We start from the raw sequence: 11,317 nt of genomic DNA, 5'->3' as shown, positions 1-11,317 counted from the left end.
GGAATCTAAGCATCCATGATGAAACATCCCAGGGACCCACTCTTCAGCTCTCTTTCTATGTCAAGATCACCAGAATATTCCACATTTCACAGAGTAAGGTCCTTGCAGCACGGGGGCGGGAATCTCCCATCTCTCATTTAACACGTCCCCTCTACTTGTTCACTCTCTTTCACAGGAAATTGTCCACCTCCGGTTAGCGGTTGAGTTCCAGCGAAAGAAATTCAATTGTGCCTCTGAGCCTCTCCCTTCAGGGACTTGGAAATGCAAGTTCCTTCCGGCCCTCTGCTGGGCATGGGACTCGATGCTTCTTGGGGTAAGTCTGAACAGCCATTTTAAAGAACTCTTCTGCAGCGTCAAGCGTGATGAGACGGTCCTGCGAAAACAAAAAACAACCAAAACGTCCATACATCCCCGAGCTACGATTCGACACGCCCGTGAGGAAACGCATCCAACAACATCATCCAGCCGAGAAAGAATAATAAGCTAATAAAAATTTTATTACATTTTTTAAAATGTTACTAAATTTTTTTTCTCAGCAGATTTAGGGATACCTTCTCATCCTTTGTTTCTATGATCCAAGCAACATCCCACCACTTTCACAGTTGTTACAAACTATTTGTCAAACTTATGCTATAGAAGCTATATTTTTCATAACTCTGACTTAGGTTTCTAAGAGTTGCCCCGCAGCAAAATTGGCTGAAAAAAAAAAAAAACCTCCTGAGCCACAACTCAAACCTCAGGAGATCTGGATGTGACTAGAAATGTGGATTGTGACAGTCCTCCAGGTGAGTCTGAGGTCACTGGCCACCACGGCACAGGACGTGGGCACGATCCACCGCCTCACACTGGGGTCCATGGCATGCCGTCAGCGTGAACAAAATGCACTGCTATCTGGGCATTTTGTCATTGTGTTTAGCAAATGTCCAAGAAGAAAAGACAAAAATGTCAACCAACATTAGGACCAAAGAGAAAGAGAGCCACTTACCACCACAAAGAGGTATCTCTCTGAGAGCTCCCAACTTGTTGGGAAAATATCCGTCTCTTCTGCCAGTTTTAACAGCATTTCTCGGGCTTTCCTTGTGTTCTTGGAATCACTGATGGTGCTGAGTTTAGTCACTGACAACAAAGAGTCTGCTTCCCTTTGAAACCCTGAGGAATGAAAGGTACCCCTCAGGTAATTAAGGTAGTCACCAGGAAACCAAGGCCCTACGGCCTGCCCTTGGGGGTTCAGAAGAGGCCCCAATGTGAAGTCTGGGGCAGCATCAGAGATGAAGCCAAAGGCACTAACCATGCTTCATCAAAACCCTTCCTATCTTTCTTCTTTTTGCATTTTTGTTAACATAGTTAAGCCTCAGATCCTAACCTCCTGAGAACCTGCCATCTTACTTCGGTTTGCCTGTTTGAGCCCTTCCTTCTGCCCCCTTTCCCATCTCCAGGATCTTACCTGACCCTCCAGACCCCAATACTCTGGGCCCAGACGCTATTCCCCAGGGCAATCAAGTTGGCTGCTTAAAATTACTGACTATGGACAAAGGCTCCCAGGCTTACATCTTTCTGGAGTAACACGCATTGTAAAAATGAGACTATGACCTCATGTGACTACTGAATGAGCTAAGTTCCCATCCCACCCTACTCCATATCCACTTCATACCACTTGACATGAGCTAGCAACATGGCACTCACTTCTGAGAAGTTTTGATAACAAGGTGTCTTATTCTCCCACAAAGCAGAAGGATCAAGGAGGACTTGCTAATTGGCAAATCCATCTTTGGAACATCAAAACAAGGTTATGTTATGATGCAGTGGTTCTATTTATTGTATCACAAGACTGAATGAGGAAAAACCAATATCCAGTTAAGAGGTCAAGAGATGTATTGCACTGGGGAAGTCTGAATTCTCCACGTTACTAAGGAGCAATCATGTTAGTTTGAGGACTAAATTGCACCTGATTCAGGCCGTGGTCTTTCCAATTATTTGTGATGCTTCTGAGAGCTGGACAATGAATAAGGATGACAGAAGAACTGATGCCTTTGAACTGTGGCGTTTGTCGGAGAGGAGTACTGAGTATCCCATGGACAAAGGAACAAACTTCTATGTCTTGGAAAGGACGCAGACAGAGCGCTACTTGAAGGCAAGGTGGTGGAGCTTCATCTCACATGCTTTGGGTATGTTTCTAGGAAAGGCTATTCCTCAGAGAACATCACACTCAGAAAGATAAGGGAACAGCGAAAGAGAGGAAGACCCTCGGCATGGACTGACACAGTGACTACAGCAACAGGCTTCAGTGTGTCAGAGATTGTGAGATCGGCACAGGACAGGACAAGGTTCAGATCTGTTGTTTGTAGGGTCACTATGACTTGTTCTTGACTTGATGGCATGTAAAACCAACCCTTAAAGCCACAATGATTCTACCAATTTTGACGCTTTTGTTTCCTTTAGTCCTTCGGAAACACTATGGTTACTTTTGCCACTTACTGGCAAACAATGTTTTTTTTCACAACCTGCCTCATCTTATAAAGGCCTTTCTAACTGGTCTGTCACTGTCGTCTAATTCCACCCATGAATTATGTCAAACAGTTCCATGGCAGTGCCCACAGGACTCCACCACCCTGTGCTTCCTGAAACAAGGGACAGATGAACTAACACATGGCAGACTGCGCCCTCAAGACAAGATCTGGTGAGAACAGAAATAGCAGGTGTTTATACTTGAGTACAGAAGGAAAGTAAGACTGGGAAAAGAATCAGTACATGGATATTACAGGTTAGGGTGCCAAAGGTCAGCAGTTCAAGCCCATCGGCCTCGTTGAGAGAAAAAGGTGAAGCAGTCTCTTCCCACGTAGATTTACAGCCTCAAACACTGATGTTTACTTTTGTAGTTAAGACATCACGAGACTGAACAGACTCAAAAGAAGTGTGTTTGTCTTTAACCTTAGAAGGTGTCAATTATTAACTTTCCTCTTATTGAAAAAACAAAAAATCAGGGCTGAGAAAGTGAAGAGTAATAATCCAAACTCACAGTTCTGCCTATTTCTCAACCGCTTTCAGACTCACCTAAATCTTCTAAGATCCATTTCCACCTGTTTCTCACTTCCCGTCGAATCTGCCGCAGGGCATAGATATCGTAGTTGAGTTTTTGCCATTCCTGTAGGTAAATAAGAATACGGTTTTTATTTGTACTCTCTGGGCTAAACCTCTCTCATTCCCGAATTTAATGTTGTCTAAACATGCAGTTCTGTTCTTCATTCATCTTCAAAGCATGCCTACAGGGAGAAAAGGAGGCGGCGGAGAAAGAGGCACCTGGACTTTGAGCAAATCCCAGTGTGGGAGAATCTGCCGCTCCCAGGCACTAGGACCCACCACATCCATTACCTGACGTAAACCCACCACCTTTCCTCCCCTCTCCATCTGAGTGTTTTTATCTCTAAAATGAGGGGGGAAATGGTTCCATATTCCTTACAATGTTGTTATAAAGAATATAGACATTTAAAAGCACAATACCTACACACAGTGTGCCCTTCAATAAAAGCCAAGATTAAGAAAAGGAGGGGAGGAATGATGTATATTGCATTGAAACAGATGAGGGAGAGAACTGTTTAAAAGGGATACATGAATGGGGATTCTTGTCATTACAGAAGTTCAGAGCGAAGGCTGCATAGTGGAGTGGAGGGGAAGGGATTGAATAACAATGAAAGAGTTTTTCTTTTTCAAGGAGAAGAGTGAATTGGGGGAGGGAGTGGGTAGGGAGAAAAGTGCAACAATGAATGACTGGAAACTCCAAGTCTCTGTAAACTTTCATTAAAATTCATTTTTAAAAATGGAGGAGAAAAGGCCATGATTAAGACCATTTCACAGTTGAAAAACTGAAACCCAGAGAGGTTAACAGAGTCACAGACTAAAAGGTAGCAGAACTGATATTTAAACCCAGGTCTCACTCCAAACTCATAAGAAAACTGACACAAAGAATTTAATACACCTTTTGTTGTCAGAGTAAAACAGACTTGGAAGTCACAAATCCTGTTTTCCTCAGTTATTCTCAGTCAATTTCCCATCACCACGTCTCAGCTTTGAGTCACCTAACAACAATAACATATCTCAGCATCTCTCTTTTTCATTTATATCTCCTTTACAGTATGATTTTCTCAAGCACTCTGCAGAATTATTAAAAGGTTATCATTCTGAAAGTTTTATTTGTTTAAGAGGCCATTATGTTAGTCTCCATACACTGAGAGACACTGAATCTTTCAGGAACATTAGAATCTTCATCCAGCTAAGTGCGCCTTTAAAATATGGAAATTCGTTTTTAAAAGACTTACTGATAGAGAACAGTCATTTTATAGCGCGTAGCTTTTCCTCTTTCATTGCTAAGACATTAACCATGCAACTATCCCAAGGCACAATTTAAAACAACATTCTAAATGCTCAATTTAAGTCCCAAGTTATAGGATATTTTGACTCCTCGAATGCAAAACGTTTCAATGTGCCATTACTTCCCATTAAGCTTTCTTAGAAGGCATGCCTTCCCCATTGCTAATCAACTTCCATGACTGGGGAAGAAAAACCAATTTAGCTGCCATTCAAAAATGTGTATCGATAATGCTTAGAAAAATAAAAACGAGGCAAGTGACTTTTGTTTTGACTGCATTTTAGATGTAATATCTGAAAATGCCATTTTTAAAAAAGACATGGGATTTCAGCTATTTTCTAGAAGTCATGGTGTGAGAAATCGGAAAACCTCTTTACTGGTTCTCCTATTTTTGAACAAACCTGTGTGTGTGTGAGAGAGAGAGAGAGAGACTGAGAGAGAGAGAGATGGAGAGAAAGTCAAGTCAGAGAGAGAGAAGGGAGGCAAAGAATGAGGCGAGGAGGAATGTATTCTCACAACAGTGTGCAGGAAAGCATAGTTAATCCACTGCCATCAGACCCCTCCACTGGGTTCCCAGTTCTGACCTCCTCTTTAAAATCATGTTAAAACGTGAAGGAATTAGATATTGCCTCACAGACTATACTAGACATTGGGAGTAGGAAGACTTCAAGTATTTACTATTTTCATTTAATGTTGTTGTTGTTCTTATGTGCCATTAAGTCACCTGTGACTCATAGTGACCCTGTGTACACTAGCTCTGAACTCTGCCCTGTCCTGAACCTATCTTGTTGTCTTCAAGAGACTTAATCCCATTTCTCTAGTCACTCAGTCAATTCATCGCATCCTGGGTCTTCCTCCCCTGCGTTGTCCCTCCACCCTTCCAAGCATGATGTCCTTCTCCACAGACTGGTCCCTCCTGGCCACGTACCCAAAGTCTGTGAAATGGAGCTTCAGAATCCTTGCCTCCAGGGAGCAGCTTGGTTTCACCCTCTCCAGGACAGACCTATCTGTTCTGCTTAATTAGCCTCTCAAATAGCATTTTGGAAATGATGTTCTATTTATAGGTCTGAGAGCTGAACGACCCAGTTTTGAATCCTAGTTGCATCATTTACCAGTGATGTGATTTTTGATAAATTTTTTAACTTCTTTGTGTTTCAGTAGCCTCATCTATTGTTAGGTGCCAGGGAGTCAATTCTGGCCCATGGTGACTCTCTGTACAAAAGGCTGAAGCACTGCCCAGTCCTGAGCTATTGTCACAATCAACACTGTGTTCAAGTCCATCACTCCGCTCGGGGTGTCAGCCGTCACCTTGAGGACTTTTCTCTCCTTTGTCAACTCTCCACTTTTCCGAGCATGATGTCCTCCAGGGACCGGACCCTCCCGACACAATACACATTGGCTGTTCTTCTTCCACACCACAGGGAGTGGACTTTGCAAGTGCCACTAGCCAGAAGCCAAGCTGCATTGCAGCTAACAGGTATGGTGGCCTGTCACTTTGAGCCTAAACGGACCCAACTGCATGAAATGACAATTACCCAGGCTTATTGAAAGGATTAAATGAATGACTACAAAATCTAAGCCTGGCTCAGTTTATGCATGCATGTAGACACGAACGAACACACACACACACACACACACACACACATACACACACCCACACACCCACACACCCACATCCCTACCTCAACACCAGAGGAGACAAAGAGTTCTCCAAGACTCAGCATTACTTTTCCCATAAGGACTGAATCTATCCCACGCTATATTACATTATACATTTCAGACCTCCAGAGGAAAATTCTTTCTACCTTTAGGTGCTATTTTCCTGCACTCTGGGTACTGTAAATTTTATAACTGATCTGTTTTCCCTCTGAGTGGAAATTTTGTCTTTGATAGTCAATATTAGGATTTAGTAATCACTTTTGAACAGGCCTATCTCTGGTGGCTTAGTGAATAAGGTGTTTTAAGGTCCATACAGAGGCAGACAGTTTGAATCTACTAGTTTCTCCATGGGGGAGAGAGAAAGGGGCCGTCTCCTCCTGTGCCATTTGAGGTTTCTGAAAACCCACTGGACGGTCAGCTGTAAGTCTGTTCTGACTTCATCGCTTAGAATCACCATCATTTGGGGCTCCTTTAATGTCTTTGCTCCTATTCACATTTTCTCTTTCTCCTCTTTCATTTATACCATCCCCCATTATTGTCTTGCTTGTTAGATGCCATCAAGTGACTCACAGTGACCTCAGAAACAACGGGTCTGAACTCCGTCCTAACCTGCACTGTCTTCATGATCTCTGTCATGTTCAAGTCCATTGTGGTGGCCACTGTGTCGAGTTGCCTTAAATCCTTTGGGTGAACAGGTTATAAATAACATATGAGAGCATCACCGCACTCATCCTGAATGAAACGGAGCCTGCGTGTTGGACTAGAGGGAAAGTGGCTCCACTGTCAGCCACACCCCATCAATGAGAGCACCCTGTGAGCGTTAAATGACATTCAATTATGCAACAGACCACTAGGTGGCTTCATTAGCTTGTGAGACTCTGCAGAGCAATACTTCGGCCTTTGTTTTCTCTGCCAAGTGAAACCAATTCTCTACTTTTCAGAGACTCTCAATGAGATGGATTAACATGGTGACGCCAAAAGCAGGTTTGAGCACGGCAGAGAGCGGGGATGTCAACCTCGGCAGTTTTCTTCTCGTGCACAGCAGGTCACTGAGTGAGAGCCAACCTTCTGACACCTAACAGCACCCACCATGGGCCGTGCAGGCTACTGACCCTCCCAACAGCCAGCACCAAAGGTGACCGAAACACATTCCAGTTCAGTATAACCATGCCCCGGGGCTCCAAAGCACAGAGGCCTGAGAACACTGACCTGTGAACACAGCAAACAGTAAAAGAGAAATGTGACTCCCTTTTAAACATATGGCCCCAAATAATACAAAAGCAGCCCATAATGAGAAACGGCAGGCCACTAGCAAATCTCTCCAATTATGTCTCCTTTAGTAAAGAAATGGAATTGGGTCAGAATTTGTATCGTCACCTGGGTTTAGAGATCATCTCAAGATGACATTTGATAGACTGCACACTAATTGTTATTGTTGATTGCCTACGAGTTGAGCACGACTTACAGCGACCCTATGAACAAAAGGCCTGAAGCCCCTCTACAACTATCAACATTGATCAAAGTTCATAGAGTTAGTTTCCGGAGGCAAGTTATTTAGGAAGTGGATGCCATACTGCTTCCAAAGAACACTAATTAAATGAATTCAAATACAGATACAACTGTTTGAGGATGGATGGGGAAGGAACAGGCAACGCATCCTGCTACAGACACAGTTGCTCTCAGTCAGGAACAATGTGGCAGCACTTAACAACATGACTGAAGAAACCACCCACCTAGCTCTCAGTGCTGGAGAAGAATACATTTTCTGATGACCTTCTGCAGTCTTTCAATTATTTCTATTTTAGCCTATTTTTATTTCTTTAAATAATCTTAAATAGTATTTAAAGAGCAGTTAAATATTCATCAAAATGAATTTGACCTTCAATGCTTAGGAAGACATCAAAAGTTAGTGTTCTTTTCTAAAATACTCTTTTGTTTGCTTTCCCATAATTTATTTCTTTTTTTCATTAGCCTTTATTTCAAATTTTATTCCCAGGTTTCGTCAGCTTCTTTAGCTGCAAAGAATGTATTCTACTTAAGCAGAAACTGAAAAGAGCTGCAATGTCCGAAAGGCTTGTTGGGCTTAAAAACATGAGATCTAGGTAAACTCAGGTGGCCTAGTGGCAAGAAGCTGCACTGCAATCCCAGAGGTGTGTGGTTGGAATCCACTAGACGCTTTGTTGGAGATGGAGGGAGAATCTCCTCCTGTACCAGTCAGATCCGATTTGATGATACACACACACAAAATAATAATAACATTTAAAAAAATAGATATCTAGATTTTATCAGATCCATAAACAAAACCATTTTAAAAGCAGTCATAAAATAAAATAGCAGCTCAAAGTAACTTCTTCACATTTCATCTTCTTTAGACGTTGAATCAAATCAGTTGGTCTCATTCTTTGAAGCCTCATCAAAATTCTCCACAAGATTCTGGAACTTTATCATCATCATCTTCTCCAGTAGCAAGTGGTTTTTGGCCATCCACAGATTATTTGGGGGCAGTGGTGGGGGGGCTTCAGCTAGTCTTCTTAAGCTACTCCAACTATCCGCGCCAAGCTGGTTTAAGATGCTGGGTAACATGTCCCTCAAGTACTTTGGCTCAGCATGGCCAGGAGTGGTGAAAAAGTGTCTGTTGCCTGAGACACCTGAACTTTAGGTTTACTGAAGTGGGTCTGTAAACATCTTCCCTTCAGTTACTGTCTGCCCCTAACTTCTTTAAGGAGAACTGAAGTCTTCTGTCATCTGCTGTAGCTGTTTGATGAACCACCTTCTTCCTGCGTGCAGTTGCTTTTCCACCAATGCTTACTCGTGCCCGCAGTTTGGCAAGTTTCTCCTGATTAATGATCGTTTCTTTCATCTTGTCAGATTTGGCATTAACAATATATCTGAGCTGTTGTTATGTGCCATCGAGTCACTTGGCCAGCCTTATTGTCTCTGACACGTCTACCCCCATTACCACAGTCACTAAGCCAATCCATCTCATCCAGGGTCTTCCTCTTTTGCACCGTTCCTCCACCCTCCCAAGCATGACGTCCCTCTCCAAGGACTGGTCCCTCCTTACAACATGTCCAAAGTATATCAGACGAAGCTTCAGAATCTTTGCCTCCAAGAAGCAGCCTTGCCTTCAAAGAGCAATCCTTGCCTCCAAGGTTTCACCCTCTAAAGGACAAACCAATTTGTTCTCCTAGCAGTCCATGGTATATTCAATACTCTTCTCTAGCACCACAACTCAAAGAGATCAATCCTTCTTCTGTCTTCCTTAGTCACTTTCCAGCTTTCTGATGCATAGCAAGTAATTGCAAAGACCATGGCCTGAATCAGGAGCACCTTGCACTCCAGATGGGCATCGTTGCTCTTCAGAGGTCCCTGACAGCAGATTTTCCCAATGCAATTAGTCTTTGGACTTCCTGGCTGCTGGTTACACAAATATGACTGAATAGCTTGCTAAATAATGTAAATAAGGTAGTAAGTACCTTCTGGGTGTAAGCACACAAACAGGAGGTGAAGGCTACTAAAAGGGGGACTACTCCATGTCTCATGTTGCTCCATGGAGTCAGAGCCAAGGACCTTCATTCAGGATTACCAGTGGCTAGGTTGGAAGATAGAACCCATAATTATTCTTAACACTGTCCTATAAGCCTCAAGGGTAGAGGGTTTGAGACCATGCTGGAGAAGCTGTCCTGACTAAAAACCTAGGGTGAAACCAAGTTTCTCCTTAGAGGCTAGGATTTTGAAGCCCCGTCTCACACACTTTATGCATGTGGCCAGGAGCGACCAGTTCCTGGAGGAAATCATGCTTGGAAGGGTGGAGGGACAGTGCAGAAGAGGAACAGATTGGATGGAATGGATGAGATGGATGGACACTATAATTGGGGTAATGGGGGTACGTGTGTTGGAGTCAGTGCAACTAGCTCAAGATAGGGCAGAGTTCAGGGCTATTGTACACAGGGTCGCTATGAGTCACAGGTGACTCAACAGCACAGAAAAACAACAACAGTAACTTCTCTAATAAACGCCATAATCATCAGTTTGGTCTGTGTGGCCATTGCAATGGATCAGCAAACCTAACAGCAGAGTAGCGAGATCTCAGAAGGGAAAACTGCTGTTAGAATTTACTGAAGTAGGTGCAAGAAAGTAGGGGCTTGTCTGCCCTCAGAAGTACTTGTTACATGCTGCTGATTCTGATGAGGGCTTTTCCCCCTCGTGGAATCAGTGGACGTCAGATGCTGCTGCCCCTATACTGGCTGCATAACTTTTACAGCATGTATGTAAACAAGTATATGCTGTTGTTTTTGTGGATTGCCTTCAAGTCCATCAGGACTCATAGTGACCTTATGAACAAAAGGCCTAAAGCCTTTCTATAACTATCAACATTTCTCAAAGTTCATAGAGTTTGTGGAGGCATGTTGTTTAGGAAGTGGATGCCACTCCTGCTTACAAACCTGTCTTCAACTGGGAGCTCCACCAAACACTGTCCACCATGTGTAACCATTATGGCATTTGACACCCCAATGAAACAAGCTTCCTCATCACAGCAAACCCAGGTTACCTCAGTACAGCGTATCGACAGAAGAGTGATGTACCACTTAGAAGAATGTACCTCCAAAATATAGCAACAACCAAACGTCAATTACAAAGGCCCTCCCCGAGGTCTTGTTGACTCTAAACTCGAGTACAGCACGTATTATTTCCCAGAAGCCCTGATGGTACAGTGGTTAAGTAACTGAAAGGTCAGTAGCTCAAATCCACTAGCCACTCACTCAGAGAAAGATGTAGCAGTCGGCTTCCCTGGCAGTGACAGCCTTGGAAACTTTACAGGGTAGCTCTCTGTCCTGACTGTGTATGGGCCAGGACTGGCTCTATGACTCTGACTCTATGACTCTATGGCTCTATTACATACTATTGTTGCTCTAAGCTCTTTTACAGGTATTTATGCAGTTAATCTTCTTAAGAAGATATGCTTTCATCCTAGGTTGTTGTTGTTGTTGTTGTTGTTATGTGCTGTCGAGTTGCTTGTGACTCATAGCGACCCTATGTACAACAGCTCTAAACTTTGCTCTGTCCTGTGCCAATTGCACTGTTTCCAATACACCCATCCCGATTACCCCAGTCACTGAATCAATCCACCTCATAGAGGGGTCTTCCTCTCCTGCACTGTCCCTCCACCCTCCCAAACATGATGTCCCTCTCCAATGACTGGTCCCTCCTTACAACATGTCCAAAGTATGTCAGACAAAGCCTCAGAATCCTTGCCTCCAAGGAGCAGCCTGATTTAACCCTCCCCAGGGTGAA

At 43.5% G+C, this 11,317-nt stretch overlaps 1 protein-coding gene and 1 pseudogene across 1 annotated transcript in view; both read right to left on the bottom strand.

The window, feature by feature from the left end:
• Positions 1-247: 247 nt before the first annotated feature.
• Positions 248-11,317, bottom strand: part of MREG (melanoregulin) — a 67,483-nt gene continuing 56,413 nt past the window's right edge. The window contains exons 3-5 of the mRNA XM_006891917.1: positions 3,052-3,142; positions 986-1,149; positions 248-373 (exon numbers count right to left, since the gene is read on the bottom strand). Of these exons, the coding sequence (XP_006891979.1) occupies positions 248-373; positions 986-1,149; positions 3,052-3,142 (381 nt within the window). The remainder of the gene's footprint in view (positions 374-985; positions 1,150-3,051; positions 3,143-11,317) is intronic.
• Positions 8,408-8,882, bottom strand: LOC102867992 (annotated as a pseudogene).

This window comes from Elephantulus edwardii, unplaced genomic scaffold (genome assembly GCF_000299155.1).
Source record: "Elephantulus edwardii isolate Elephantulus edwardi_28Jun2011 unplaced genomic scaffold, EleEdw1.0 scaffold00106, whole genome shotgun sequence".
NCBI lineage: Eukaryota > Metazoa > Chordata > Mammalia > Macroscelidea > Macroscelididae > Elephantulus > Elephantulus edwardii.
Note: the sequence above shows the minus strand (reverse complement) of the source record. Positions and strands in the feature narration are given on the sequence as shown.